Source organism: Natrix helvetica (genome assembly GCF_964273705.1).
Source record: "Natrix helvetica genome assembly, chromosome: 11".
In the NCBI taxonomy this organism is placed as follows: domain Eukaryota; kingdom Metazoa; phylum Chordata; class Lepidosauria; order Squamata; family Natricidae; genus Natrix; species Natrix helvetica.
Genome location: NC_138562.1, coordinates 9,937,199 through 9,952,606, shown reverse-complemented (window position 1 = coordinate 9,952,606; position 15,408 = coordinate 9,937,199). Strand labels below are relative to the sequence as shown.

At 43.2% G+C, this 15,408-nt stretch overlaps 1 protein-coding gene across 2 annotated transcripts in view; it reads left to right on the top strand.

Annotated features, from left to right (window-relative positions):
• Positions 1-10,006, top strand: part of BRWD3 (bromodomain and WD repeat domain containing 3) — a 68,586-nt gene extending 58,580 nt beyond the window's left edge. For both annotated transcript variants that reach the window (XM_081964071.1, XM_081964070.1), the window contains exons 39-40: positions 874-1,032; positions 2,365-10,006. In XM_081964071.1, coding sequence (XP_081820197.1) covers positions 874-1,032; positions 2,365-3,116 — 911 coding nt within the window. In that variant the 3' untranslated portion in view covers positions 3,117-10,006. The remainder of the gene's footprint in view (positions 1-873; positions 1,033-2,364) is intronic.
• Positions 10,007-15,408: the final 5,402 nt, after the last annotated feature.

The following is a 15,408-nucleotide window of genomic DNA, read 5'->3' as shown; positions in this document are numbered from 1 at the left end:
TTGTAAGAATGAACGGTTGTAAAACAACCAGTCATTAAATGAGGGCTGCCTGTAATTGTACCTGACGCGGTGGCTCAGTGGCTAAGACGCTGAGCTTGTCGATCAGAAAGGTCGCCAGTTCGAATCCCTAACGCCACATAACTGAGTGAGCTCCCGTGACTTGTCCCAGCTTCTGCTAACCGAGCAGTTCAAAAGCTCGTAAAAAAATGCAAGTAGAAAAATAGGGACCACCTTTGGTGGGAAGGTAACAGCGTTCCGTGTGCCTTCGGTGTTTAGTCACGCTGGCCATATGACCACAGAGACATCTTCGGACAGTGCTGGCTCTTCAGCTTTGAAACGGAGATGAGCACCGCCCTCTAGAGTCAGGAACGACTAGCACATATGTGCAAGAGGAATTTTTACCTTTACTTTAGCTATAATTAGAAGAAATTTTAAAGGTAAAGGTAAAGAAAAAAGTTACCAAATCAATAATCGGTTGCAGGCTTATGTTTAAGCATCAAAGAGTTCTCTGCCTTGAACAGTATAGAGTGGCCCCTGCAAATGGCTTTTGCTGTGGAAAAAAAAAAACCCTTTCTCTCTAGGATTTAGGAGTTTCATTTTTATTTGATATTTTTCCCCAAATGGGTCCATTGCGGAGCATCTGCCTAATAGCAATAGCCCTTATATCTCGCTTTACAGACCTTTCTAAGTGGTTTACAGAGTCAGCCTATTGCCCTCCCCCCCCCCCCCCCAACAATTGAGGTCCTCATCGACCTCGGAAGGATGGAAGTCAACCATGAGCCAGTCAGGATCGAACTGCTGGCAGCCGGCAGCAGTCAGCAGAAGTCTCCTGCAGTACCGCATTCTAACCACTGCGCCACCACGGCTCTTAAGTTTCAGATACAGAGGAGCCCCCTGGTTCAGCTACTGCCGAAGAGATGGAAAGGCAGCCCTCTTCATCTGGCTCCAGCAGCAGCCATAATCGTAGCGGGAACGATGTCGAAGCAGGAAAAAATAAGCCAGTGAGAAATAGATCCACACCTGTGAAACAAGGTAGGTAACTGCAGAAATCAAAGCTTGTCCCTTCCTTCCCCCTTCCGTATAAATGGATTTTCCTTTTGTTGATTAACCTTGCCACACAAACTCTTACGAATCGGTGCCTCTCGGCCTTAGCAACCTTAAGATGTGTGGACTTCAGCTCCACGATTCCCCAAGCAACATGCTTTAAGTTCTGTATGCTGCTGGCTGGGGAATTCTGGGCGTTGAAGTTCGCACATCTTGTAAGCTGCCAAAGTTGAGAAACAGTGCCCTAAATTCGAAGTGAATTGTGGTTTTTCCCTCCCTCTCCTTTGTTTCTTTTTGCTTTAATAATGTTGTAGCTTATGGGGGACTCAGTTGTCTCTGGGGCTGGAGAAGAGCAAAATTAGCAAGGACTCTTCCCTCTTCGATCAGCACTGAAGCAGCTGTTCTGACCTAGGCTTCCTCAAAAAGCACAAAGCAGATTCCTGGTCCTGACAAAAGCCCTTATATTAAACAAATGTGAATTCCTCTCCTTCACATTCAGCAGTCTTTCAAAGGTGAAGTTATGACCGCAGACCTTATCTAGCTTGGAGAGCTGCCATGTAAACATTTTCCAAACGCAGTGCTGTGCAAGAGAAGACGGCACAGAGTCTCTGAGATTCACAGACAGATCTTCACACTCCTGAAACGAATGAACGAACAAATGGTTTCCTGCAAAAGCTCACTCCCCTTTTGCTCCTCTTTTATTTCCTATGGGAGGGACCATTCATTGTCCACCTGTGGCCTTACTCCCATGTCGACCCTGATTTCTTAGCTGTTCTTTTCTTCTGGCAGCTCTGTGCATGTGCACACTGGGAACAGGCTCCAGCTGTTCCTTGTGCCTCACTGCTGCCTAGCTCCAAAGGCAGCTGAGAACTGCCAGACGGCCTTGGCCTCCTCTCTGCCTCTGATGCAGAGCCCTTGTCTGAGTTTTCCCCAGCCTCCAGAACTGGCCCATTTTCCTCCCCGACCTCCTCACTGTCCGACTCACTGTCCGACTGGCGGGCCCACAACAGCAGCCCCAAGAATATGAGTCTAGAAATGGCATGCTACGTCAATGCTAAGCATGTGAGATGACCTGCAATGGTTGCATCACGTTGCATTCCTATACAAAATGCAGCATTCCACTGTTGCAGAGATATTTTGGGTTAGTTTTTCTCTACCCCAATATACATTGTGGGATGATGTATTCAGGCAACTTGTGATTTACCAGTTAGTGAACTTATTAAGTAAAATTGTTCGCCTAGTTTGGGGTTTTTCTCACCAACGTGCTACTTGCTGGTGAGAACTCGGTGTTAGTATTCACATGTGCGTCGATCTCTCTAGATCAGCCTTCTGAAAAGCCTCTGACGAACGGGGACGGGAAGGAATCTCGGACGGGAGTCAAAAGAAAGATTTCCAGTGCCTCCGAAGAGGAGGACGAGGGCAGCCAAGAGAAGAGGGAACCGAAAGATAAGCCCGGTTTATCGTCCGAAAGCGGAGACTCCCATTCGGGCTCCAGTTCCGAAAGCAGAGCTGGCTCCGACTCAGATTCGGAATCCAGCTCTAGGACAGATCAAGACTACATCGACAGAGACCACGACTACAGCAAGTCCGTACAAGTGAAGCCGAAAAGGAAAATGCGAAGGAACCTCCCCAGCAGGAGGAGAAAAAATTGGCAGGGCAGGGGGACCGGAAGGCGAGGGCGCTGGGGCCGGTGGGGGCGGTGGAACCGAGGGGGCCGAGGGGGCCGGGGAGGAAGAGGATGTGGCCAGGGACGAAGAGGAGGCCGAGGAGGAAGACGAGGCCGAGGGAGAGGAGCCTCGCGGGCCAAGCGCCCCCGCATGGCTGAGGACGAGTTCGAGAACCTTTTCGGCGGCCGCTTCAACGAGAACGGCTTTGGCGGGCGGTTCGGCCGCCCTCCCCGGATTAAAACCCGGAACGAAGGCCGGCGGACCGTTTTGTACAACGACGATTCGGACAATGACACTTTCGTGCACACCGAGGATCCCCTGAACCTTGGCACTTCCAGGTCGGGCAGGGTACGGAAAATGACCGAGAAAGCCAGGGTTAGCCATCTCATGGGATGGAATTATTGACCTCGACACAGCGGGTGCAGCAGCGGCGGTGGCGGGGTATTGGCGGTGTGGGCAGCGGAGGAGAAAAACCTGCAGAGCGAGGTCAGGACTTCCAAGGCTTTTTAACTGCAGGGATTTCACGCCAGAAAATCTGCTAAGCAAATTGTGGGGGAGGGAAACCGTTGAGTCCCAAACCCTCACCTCCTCCTGGTGCTTTTTCATATGGTTTTCATGTGTTTGGAGACTTCTGCTTTCTGGCCAATGCAGGCTATGAAAGTCTTCTTTGCACATCCTATTTCCTGCAGAAATGCTTTTTTTTTAAAAAAAAAAAATCACACTAAACCTTTGAGTTGGTCACAGGACTTGTGCTTACGAAGTCGCTCCTTGTTGCTTTCTTTTTCCTCTCCCCTCCCCTTTGTGTGTGTGTATGTGAGTGTTATAGAAGCAGCACCTTCTTACCAAGATTTTTTTTAAAAACATGGTCTGCCATGAACTTCCTTACTTCTCATAATAACTTTTTGCACAATACACAAGATCTTAAAAGGCAGCTATAAAATGTTTACAGTTTTCTCTGTTGTGCGCAGGACCTGGATTGCTTTTGATCTCTCCCCACCCCTCCCACCCCCACGCAGGCCAAATGTGCATGAAATTCGTGATTGATACTGAAATATGCCCCCATGAGGATGTCCCGGTATGCTTTGTTCCCTCCTTCCTCCCCCTCCCAGTTGGTTTTTAATGTTTAATTTATGTTTTGAAAGGGCGGGTGGGTGGGTGGTACCTTGTATATAATGTAGCAAATCAAAGATGTGAGATGTTTAACAACCACATTCATGTTATTACAAACAATATACTTGAGAACTAGGATTATCTAAGATACAACGGGTGCTGAAACGCAGAAATGCCCTCACATCTGTTTTTTTTTTCCTTCTTCTTTTTTCCCTGCTGCCCTTGTATTTTTATACCCTGTTTTCCCCCCAAATAAGACCTTCCTGGATAATAAGCCCAATAGAGCTTTTGAGCACATGTGCTAAAATAATCTCTTCCCTGAAAATATTGCAACACAGCGGCAGCCATGAGGTGACCCCGCTCGCCGCCTCCGGCACCTCAAATTAATGAGACCTCCCCAAAAATAAGGCCAAGTGTTTATTTCGGGGGTCAAAAAAAATAAGACCCTGTCTTACCCTGTTTCCCTGAAAATAAGACTTCCCCTGATAATAAGCGCCATCGGGCTTTTGAGCGCATGCGCTAAAATAATCCCTCCCCTGAAAATATTGCAACACCACAACAGCCATGAGGTGACCACACTCGCCGCCTCCTGCACCTCAAAAATAATAAGACCTCCCCGAAAATAAAGGCCAAGCGCTTATTTCAGGAGGAGTCAAAAGAAAATAAGATCTTGTCTTATTTTTGGGGAAACACGATAGGATCCCTTCAGATGGTCTCCAGGTGTTAACATCAACATGGAGTGGTTTCCTCATCCAGATGTCTCCTTGAGTAGGTTAGCTGCCTGCAGACTTCTGAGCTTATTAGTTTTGTTTCCTTCTTCAATCATGACATTGTAATAGACGATGTGGCAGGAACAAAATCACCCGAGAAACGGCAGAATAATTTCATTGGTCTCCCATGAGACAATCAGTCATCAGGTGCTTCTCACTGACTTAGTTGGTGGATAAGGGCTGCCCCTCTGTGTGCATGCGCCTTCTCGGTGCAACGATTGCATTATTATATTTTTATTTGTCTCTTAAAACGTTCACACTTGCATTTAGAGACATTGAGGTATCCTTGCTGGCTCACTTAATCTGTACGTGCTGTTGTAATTTTTTATTTGTATTTTGCTTTTCCTTTAGTGTTTTAAGTCATGAAAGCCGATGATGCTTCAAGGAAAAGAATGTAGGTGTCCTTACCCATCCTTACCCAGAGATACATAACATAAAAGCTCCCTCTAGTTTCTCTATTTGCTTCAATGAAGGAGCTGATTGAATCGCTCTTCCTTCCATTGGGCTATCATCCCCCCGCCTCCTCTTGGCATACAGAGGAAAGTTCACAAATAATGGAACATCCAATATGAATTTTGGCTCTGTAGGGACTTTTGGAGCAAAAATAATTGACGCGCTGCTTAATTCTGGGGGGGAAAGTCTTGCAGGCAGCTCTTGTATTTGCATTTCAAAGTAATTTTCAATTTATGTCACCCAGTGAGAGAGAGAAACTTTTCATTTCCCTTGCCGCAGTAGCGTGTTAAATGTTCCTAAGATATATTTGTGTTTTCTTTTCTGAGATGGACAAGGTGCTTACCCTATTTTTCAGAGTATAAATTGCTTAGTTTTTGGGGAGGAAAGTAAGCAAAAAAAATCCACCTCTGCCTACCAGCATCCATCGGTATTCATATGGCTAGCGTCCTTAGCCAACAGCCTGGTCAGCTTCAGCACAGTTCGCTGGTTGTGAGCGCAAGCGCGCATGGGGGCTAATACGCAGCTCCAAAAACACTGGTCATCGGAAGGTGCGCCAGGGAGTAAAGCAGGCAAAGCACGGAAGTGGTCAGACAAGGCAGCAGTTGCCATTTGTGGCCTCAGTGCCTGGCGTTTTCAGCCTCCAAACACTCAGTTCGAGACCCGTTCAAGGCTGCGGGGATCACCAAAGCACATTGCCGCCAAAAACGCAACACGAAGAAGCCAAAAACATGGCGTGCGGAGGCATCGATTGGCGGCGATGTGCCCTGGCGATCCTCGCAGCCTTGAACGGTTCTCAAACAGAGTGTTTGAGAAAAGCTGGAAACTCAAGGCGCAGAGGCCAAAAATGCAAGCCATGGAAGGGGCGGTGATCTATGGCAATCCCTGCAGCCTGGAACAGGTCTACAACGCGACGCACGGAAGCCAAAGATGGGGGCTGGCAGGTGGGCAGTGCTACATTTGGAGTATAAGACACACCCAAATTTTCACTCTCTTTTTTTTGGGGGGGGGGGGGAAGTGTGTCTTATACTCCGAAAAATATGATATATTGAATTCCCAATAGCAATCCTTCTGTAGGAGGAAGAGGTATTTTCTTCTCGTTTTGTGATCAGTTGCTTTCTTGTGGGTGGGGGGAGAGCGGTGGAGAGGTTGGCCTGACACCAACCATTAGTGTTGATTGATCTTCGCTAAATAACAGTAGGATCTATAATAATTTAATAAAAAATCTGTACACAGAGGCAGCATAGATCTTCCGTAACGCAAATACATGCTTCAATTCTTGGGTTTTTTGGGGGGTGATTCTAAATCGGTTCGGAGAATAGTGCTTTGGAACTCATGTGAGTGTAGCATCCTTTGCTCATCCTCAAATGACCCTGGAGGAAGAGTTTTTAGGGCTGCTTTAATGAATTGACTCCTTAAAGCACCCAGGAAGCTTCTCAAATGTGTCCGTGGCTGTTTTAGGTAGTAGGAAAGAGCTGATGTGTTCCTGCCAGGGCCGAAGCGTTTATTTAAAATCACACCGAAGCAAGGACAGACCTCTCACACCTACACAAATCCATGCTTGGATTTTAGACCACACGGAAGGCACTTACCAAATTGTGTGTGGTGTATTAAAATTTTAAAAAAACTTGACAGGTGAAGAATGAAGCATAAAGAACCGTCTTAGAGCCCATTTCTATTGAACCACTGCTGCAGTTCCATCAGTTATGTGTTTGGAAGTATTTGATCTTCTGCTAATGTGTATCTACTCCATTTATTCAACTTGAGGAATGTTCTTTATCCCAAGGACATCCTTCCACATGAGTAATAACTCAGGATGTGTTTCTTACATAGAGGACAAGTGGGTATATTTCAAAGAAACCTCTCTTAATATTTTTGTTTTCTTCGGGACGTTATGACTCTATCAAGCAGACATAATCCTCATAGTCTTATACTCACCACAGGACAAATAGAAGTTATTCCAAATAACTAAAGTTGTAAATGTTTTATGTTCGTTGTTCAAATTCTTAATGAATCGTACTGGTATTGAGTAGGCTGAATTTTTCAGTGAGACGAGAAACTGGTTTAATTCCCCCATAAAATATAGGTATGGATTTAGACAAGTCAGTCTCTGTGTTTAGATGTAGCTCCTTGAAGGTTGTAGGTGGCAGTAAAAAGGATTACTTTATTGGGAACTAATTATTAATTGGATCTGTGTTAATTAGGACAATGCGGTGCTCTAGAAATAATTTGGAAAAGCTACTTTGGAGCAGCTAAAAATATGAACATAACACTTGTTGGCAATTCTTTAAAGCAGGCACATCTTTTTCTTGAGAGGACGTCAACGCTGGCCTTCTGCAGCTACCCATAACCAAGGCATCCTTGCTTTAAAAGAGTGGTTGACAGATTCATTGTTCTCACTTCTGAACCCCTTTTGGGAATTGAATCCAGAGATTCATCCAGGAAAGGGCTTTGCATAAAGCATGTGGAAAGAAAAATCATATTTCCCCCTATTTACAGGGTCTTGGTCTGAAGAAGGCACGTCTTGAGAAAGTTCTTGTTTTTCAGACGGAGACTTGGGGTTCTGTTGTAGATATAGGAATGGGATGGAGAAATAAATGGACAAAATAGCATGTTTTATTTGGCCAACTTCCGACTAGTCCAATATGGCCACTGGATGAATTCTAGCTGGAGTTGGTTTTCATACCTCGCCGAAACGTTGCCAAGACAATCTCAATCATACACAGGAAAAGACCTGAATACAACAAGACCAGCTTATGCACTATATTGCCAAAAGTATTTGCTCACAACTGCTTCTGATTATGTGGATGGGGGAGCAAATACTTTTGGCAATATAGTGTATATATATATATCCCATAATTAAAGAGATTTGATTACTGTCTACATGTTTTAAGACAAGAGATAACTTGAATTTTTATTTATGTGCTTTCTGTGATTACATGAAATCTTGTGCTACCCTCAACAGCAATAACAGATGCTTCTGATGTGCATAATGCTTCCTTGAACTTGTGAAGTTGGGAGAGCATCTTAGAAATGGGTGATCCAATCTATTAAGATCTTCGTTAGTTTCTCTCGGGTTCTTTTCTATCAAGAAACAAAGGGCTTGTGGGTTGCGCTTGTGTGCGTTTGCGTGCGCTAATTAACCATAAGGGTGGGCTGCATCACAAATTGAAGAGCATCGCCATCTAATAAGCATTATCTTCTTCGTAAAGCCAGAATCCCTTTAGAAAAATAAACAGATGTTTAGCAACCAGACCCTAAGAGTTAACAGCGGAGACTTGATCTTTTGAAGTGGTTATTAAATTCTAGATGCTGTTTGAGCCTTCTTGCCCAAGTAGAATAAAATGGTCCCTTCTTATGCGCCTGTAGTCCTAAATCCTTAAATAGCAGCCAACTCATGATCTCTAATAATAATTTTACATAGGGAGGAATACGATTGCCAATAAAATCCTGCCTACGCTCTTAGAAACTAGTTCCAAGACATTTCTTAACAATCCAAATCATGCAAAACTAACTGGGATTTCAATTTTTATGTCTATGTTTTGGTTCCTTTTTGGGGGGGAGGACGGGGGGGTGACGGGACGGGGGAATTCAGAAAAATAGAGGTTAACTTGAATAATTTATCCTAGCGCAGCTGATAACATATTGGAACAAAAGAATGAATTAAAGAGTGAAATTAGTTTTAGGCTAAGTGCATCAGCAACTTATAGAGGACTGCTTTTGCTTGAGTGTATATTATAATGCTAAATGCTTTTTAAAGATTTGTGCTTTGGCTTCATAAGTTATGCTATAAAATGTCATGAGAATGTTTTCTTTCGATTAAAGAAAAATAGTGTTAATATTTATAGATAAAAAGCTCCGTTTGACCCCCAAAAGTGATCGAATAGTCGAAGACTTCTAAAGAAGACTCATGATATTATTTTTAAAATATGTATTATAACTGACTGTGCATTTACAAGAGATCATTTCCCCCTCAAACTCTGGCTAGATCAGATGTTTATATATATATTTTTTAAAGTTGTAATATATCAATCCAGTTTTTTTTTTTTTTTTTTTTTTGGCAATTATATTTCTTGAGGAACACGCCCAAGCGGCCGACTTCCTCTGCTTCGTTTTTCAATAGAACTGCTAACCGCCTTAACTTCTTCACGGTGTAGAAATATGGTGCTTGAAAAATATGCGTGTCCGCAATTACGCATGGACGTGCGTCCTTTGTTACGCGGGTCGAGCATTCAAAACAAAAGAAACTGGAAACGGTAATAATCCTGCACACCGCCTCCTTAAGTCGATATTTTTTTTAAAAAAAAAAGTGACACATTTCGATCCAAGTATTCCAACTCAAAACAGTATAATACGCTTAGCAGATCTCCACCTTGATTGAATAATGGCTCCTGCCCTCTTGAGTTTTCTCTCCTCACTTAATGAAGGATGTTATGTCAGAGTAGGATTAAGAGCGCTTGGGGCCGAATGGGAAACTGGCCACGGGCGACTTGCCACGGAAGAATTCAAAAATGCAACTACGTTTTTTAAAAAGAAGTTTTGAAATTGTTTTAATTTTTATCGTTCGCAGTTCATTCTGTCCCTCCTTTTTGGCGTCCTTTCTTTCATGATTCTCTTTGAGGTTAATGTGACCCTTGTCCTGCAGCCGAGTTGGCCGTGGCGAGTTGGCCGTGGCAGGTTAGTCACTGACCTCACTTGGTGGTGCTTCCCAACAGTGGTTGTCAGTATTGAGACGTGGTGGTAGTGAATTTTAACGAAGTGGCATTAAGCTTATTTCCATCCTTCGGTCTGTTTTGTTTTAATCTCGCTTTCCCCTTTTTCCTTTTTTAAAAAATTAAAGCATCATGGAAACTTTTGTTTAGAAATTCCGGTTTTCTGCAGTTTTTACTTTTTGAGTTGTACGGAAGGATCTCCTGCATGGATATTGTGTTCTTGACTTCGCGAAATATTTTTGCCAATCCCTCCTAATCCTTCCAAAAAAAAGAAGAAGAAGAAGAAGGTGCACATGATTAAATTGATTCTATTTTGGTGTTGGTTTTTTTTTTTTTTGCGTTGATTTCAGGGGTTGGCTTCTAAAGTTCATACCTTTGCATCCACTATCTCAGGTCCCTTTAAAATTATAAACGCTTCAGGGATTTTTAATGCCACTTGAGAATGGCAGACCAAATGTAATATTTATATGCAATGAACTATTTGGGGTGTTTTTTTTTGTATTGTAAAAAAAAATGTAAATTTGTAAAGATTTTTTTTTCCTAGAGTTTTTTTCTTTCTTTCTTTCCTGGGGGTGGGTAAAAGACGGGATGGGGATGAATTGGGAGGGCGAGGAATGTCACAATGTAATTTAGGATGTTTCATTTTCCAGCTCTGGGATTATCTTAATAAAAAAAAGAAATCATCTCATTCTTTGCATTTTGCTTTCTTGTATTTTCTTAACACTGGAATACAAAAGAAGGGTAATGCTAATAATTTACCTTAAACATGCCGCTCCTGAAAATGTCTCTTATTTGCAATCAGTTCAAGGTATGGGAAACTCACAAAAAGCCAAAAAGTTAGAGAACTACTGTATTTTTCGGAGTATAAGATGCACTTCCCCCCCCCCCTAAAAGAGGGTGAAAATTTGGGTATGTCTTATACACCGAATGTAGCAAAAAACATGAGGCAAGGAGGAAGTGATGCTCTGTGGCAATCCCTGCAGATGGAACAGCTTATTGGGGGTATTCTAGGAGGCTGATTCACCTGCCAATCAGCTGCTCAGGCTGAATCAGGCTGCAATAATGTGCTGAAGCTGACCTGGCTGTTTGCTATTTGCTGCAAGGAGGTGTCAGAGTTTGCAGCAGCAATCACATCCAGAAAGCACACACAAGTAACTGATTCAGCAGGATTCAATAACTTTTCTTTATATATAATATAACACATGAAGTAAATATACGATACCAAAAGCAGGTTTTCCAACGTGGTAGTTCCAACAAAATACAAGCAAAACACAAGCAGAGGAGAAGAGTTTCAGTTTTAGTTTCAGATATCAGCACAGCATGCAGCTTTAGTATAGAACAAACAGCCCTCAACTCTCTCACACACTGACAGGACGCTAGCCAGATGAATACCTTGGATGCTGGTAGGCAGAGGCAGAATTTTTCTTATTTTCCTCCCCAAAAACTAAGGTGCATCTTATACTCCAGAACATCTTATACTTGGAAAAATACGGTTGTTTTGGGTTTTTTTTGGGGGGGGGGGGATACACAGAAAGTGCCAGTCATACAGATACTCAATTTGTGACCTCAATTGGGATGGGAACGTTTACAAATTACTCTATAATCCTCAGGTGTTCTTTGGACCATTTTGCCTAGAAGTAAAGGAAACCACCAGAAATTCTTTACTCCTATTGGGGACAATCATTCAATGGGAGAAAAAGTCAATATTCTAATTAATCTGTACCATAGAGGAAATCAGATTTATAGCCAGTGATTCGGGAAGCTTGTATAGAAGCTGGGAGTGCAGGAGTGGTTTCTGTATCAGCCTGGCCAAATGCGTCTCCCCACAGAAAGGATGTCAAGGACATTGTGAAAATGGGCCCCCTGTTTTCATAGCCCATCCTGGTCAGTAAGTCCAAAGAAAGACTGTATTTCTCCACCCTCAAGAGAAGAGAAGCAGAGAAAGGTCAGGGAACCAAAGCAACATCTAAAAGAGTCAACCAAACACCTGTATCCAGACTAAAAGGACGTAACTCCCCAAATAAACGTACTTCGGAAAACAGGTTAATGTGACACCTGTTACTAATTCTCAGAAGGCTTAATGGGGAAGAGGGTGGGGCTGGAGGGGAACGGCAAGTTTTCCTTGCTGCTCTAGGTACACAGTGAACTTCCGCAAACCTAATCCACCCCCTGCGCAGGCTGCATCCAAGGAGATTAGGACTGAGCCCTTTATATTCCCGCTGATGACATAGTGACATGCAACAGGTGGGAGAAACGGATGGAAAGTTTTAAAAAAAATCTAATTAATAAAATCAGCAACACCTCCAGTCTCAGGTTTAAAAATAGAATCGGGCTACCTTTGTACCCAATAAAGGACGCGGTGGCTCGGGCTAAGATGCTTATCAATCATAAATGTTGGCAGTTCGGTGGTTCAAATCCCTAGTGACGCATAATGGAGTGAGCTCCCATTACTTGTCCCAGGTTCTGTCAACCTCGCAGTTCGAAAGCATGTCAAAATGCAAGTAGAAAAATAGGGACCACCTTTGGTGGGAAGGTAACAGCGTTCTGTGCACCTTCGGTATTTAGTCATGCTGGCCACATGACCACGGAGACGTCTTCGGACAGCGCTGGCTCTTCGACTTTGAAACGGAGATGAGCACCTCCCCCTAGAGTCAGGAACGACTAGCACATATGTGCGAGGGGAACCTTTACCTTATCTTTGTACCAAACGCACACCTGAGATCAGGACAATGGCTGCACCCTCTGGGAGAAAATACACATAACACAACCAAAGGGTCTTTTCTACCCAGGCAATTGCAAATCTCAAAAGACAAGAGCTGACAGTTAGAACAATTAATCAGTGGAACAACTTGCCTCCAGAAGTTGTGAATGCTCCAACATTGGAGGTTTTTAAGAAGAGATTGGATAACCATTTGTCTGAAGTGGTGTAAGGTCTCCTGCCTAAGCAGGGAGTTGGACTAGAAGACCTCCAAGGTCCCTTTCAAGTCTGTTATTCTATCCTATCCTACCCTATCCTATTCTCATTGCTATTCTATTCTCTCTTCTCTTCTATTCCTTGCTATTCTATTCTCTTTTCACTTCTATTCCTTGCTATTCTATTCTCTTTTCTATTCATTGCTATTCTATTCTCTCTTCACTTCTATTCCTTGCTATTCTATTCTCTCGTCTATTCATTGTTATTTTATTCTCTCTTCTCTTCTCTTCTCTTCCCTTCCTTTCCCTTCCCTTCCCTTCCCTTCCCTTCCATTCCATTCCATTCCATTCTATTCTATTCTATTCTACTCTACCTTTCTATAGAATTTATTGGCCATCCATCTTAACCATCAAGGTTAAGAGGACTTAACAATCACGATCTTTGATTGGATAACAATCCAGAGTTTCATAAGATCAACAGGTGTCCTGGACCGGATCACACTAGTTGTCACACTGAACAGAAGGCAGTTCTCTTCCTATGTATTTATTCTACTTCTACCCCAAACACATGCCCAGCAACTCTGGCCAGGAGAATTTCACTGGGATTTCCTTCCAAAAGACGTTTCAAAGGCAAATGCCCTTCCATCAAAAGGAATGAAAAACCAGAAGGAAGGGGAGGAGAAGGAAAGAGGCAGGAGGGTTTTTCTGCACCCCCTTTCTAAGTAAAGAGAAGATTCAGTTGCCCAATGGGGCCTGAAGGTTAAACGGAGAAGATTGCCGGTTTGAGTCTCTCCTTCACATGCCACCTGCGGGGCCTTCCGGCTTCTCCTGAAGCCTGCCTAAAGCCTTTGCTCGTATCAGCTTTCCCAGGCTGCGTGTTACTGAATATGATTCACTCTGCAGAGAGCTGCACCACCATGAAGCCTGAAGCTTCCTGAGCCCCAAGGCAGAAACTGCGCGAGTGCCGATTTCCTGGACCTCTGACATCCTGTCTTTTCCATCTGGCCTTGACTTGAAAGGCTGGTTTCCATCAACCACTCCACCTAATTGCTTTGTAACAAAGACAGAATCGCTTTTTTTTTTCAGGATTGGTCTTTCCAACCTCTGGTTTGCTCAGAGCTGATCTGTGAGACCTCGTGTCCCAGAAGCATCTTTTCTCCTCTCAGCCCTTCCATACATTCACAGTGTTGTGCGAATTCAGATGCAATTCACGAGAAGGTTATTCTTTTGATGGAATATGGTACTTCTTATGTACCTCTGTACCAAATGTTTATTCTGAAAAATAAGGCAGGTCAGCTTTCCCTCCTTCCTTCCTTCTTTCCTTCCATACATCTATCCATCCATCCATCCATCCATCATTTCTTGCCTTTGTTTCTTTCCCTTCTACTTCCTTCCTTCTTTCCTTCCTTCCTTTCTTCCATCCATCCATCCATCCATCCACCCACTCACCCACCCATCCACCCATCATTTCTTGCCTTCCTTTCTCTCCCTTCTCCTTTCTCCTTTCCTCCCTCCCTCCCTCCCCATTGTCTGTCTGTCTTTCTTTCTTTTTCTCTGCCTCTTTCTTTTTTCTTTCTTTTTCCCTGCCTCTTTCTTTCTTTCTCTCTTCTTTCTCTCTTTCTTTTTCTTATTCCTTTTTTCTTTTTTCTCCTTTTTTCTTCTTTCTTTTTCTCTGCCTCCTTTTTTCTTTCTTTTTTTCTTTCTTTTTTTCTTTCTTTTGTTCTTTTTTCTTTCTTTTTCTTCTTTCTTTCTTCTTTCTTTTTTCTTCTTTCTTTCTTTCTTTCTTTCTTTCTTTCTTTCTTTCTTTCTTTCTTTCTTTCTTTCTTTCTTTCTTTCTTTCTTTCTTTCTTTCTTTCTTCTTTCTTCTTTCTTTCTGAAGCTTGAAAGGCTACCAGAAGGACTGGTCACAATGTAGACTAAGCAGTGAAATCAGAAGTGGTGAGAATGGACCACTGTCAACTGAACTAAAGTCAGCTACTTGCCCTTGGGAAAAAAGCCAATGGAAGGTACTGTGCATACAACTGTGAAGGAATTTCAATGTTTCATCTCGTTAAAGATTTGCTAATTAACAAATGTTTCAATATTCTTGTCCCTTTTATGTATTCCACACCTGACAGACAAAATGTTTTGTGTTCTGGATCAGTAAGTTCTCCACTTGCTCTGAATGATGTCAGAGCATGATTCATTCATTCTGAGTTTCTGTCAATGATTTACCTGAACTTTTTCCAGAGCAGGTGATCTAATTAAACTACAAGGGTTTTGAGATTTTTCTTTAAATTAGTTACACATTCCAAAACAGGAAAATGGGCTATAAAACTGTTGAAATCAACAGGAGGAATGGCAAGAGAAAGTTTACAGTTGTAGAGAGGTGTCTCGCAAAGTTTAGGAAAACGACAAAGGAAAAACCAGAAAGAAAATTTACTGGCCCTAAATACACTCAGGGCCAATTTAGTATGCTGTGAATATTTTCTCACAAGAGCATTTTAAGCAGGCCACCAGTATTGGGCGAGTGGGATGGCATGGTGGCTGAGAGGTTAAGAAAGCCAGCAGTCCAGGCTTGAGACCCGAAGCGCTGCGTGATGGGGTGAGCTCCTCTTCCTTGCTCCAATTCCTGCCCACTCCTAGCAGTTCGAAAGCATGCAAATGCAGATAGATAAATAGGTACCACTTTGGTGGGAAGGTAACAGCGCTCCAGGACATCATTCTGGCCACATGACCGCAGAAATATCTTTGGACAGTGCT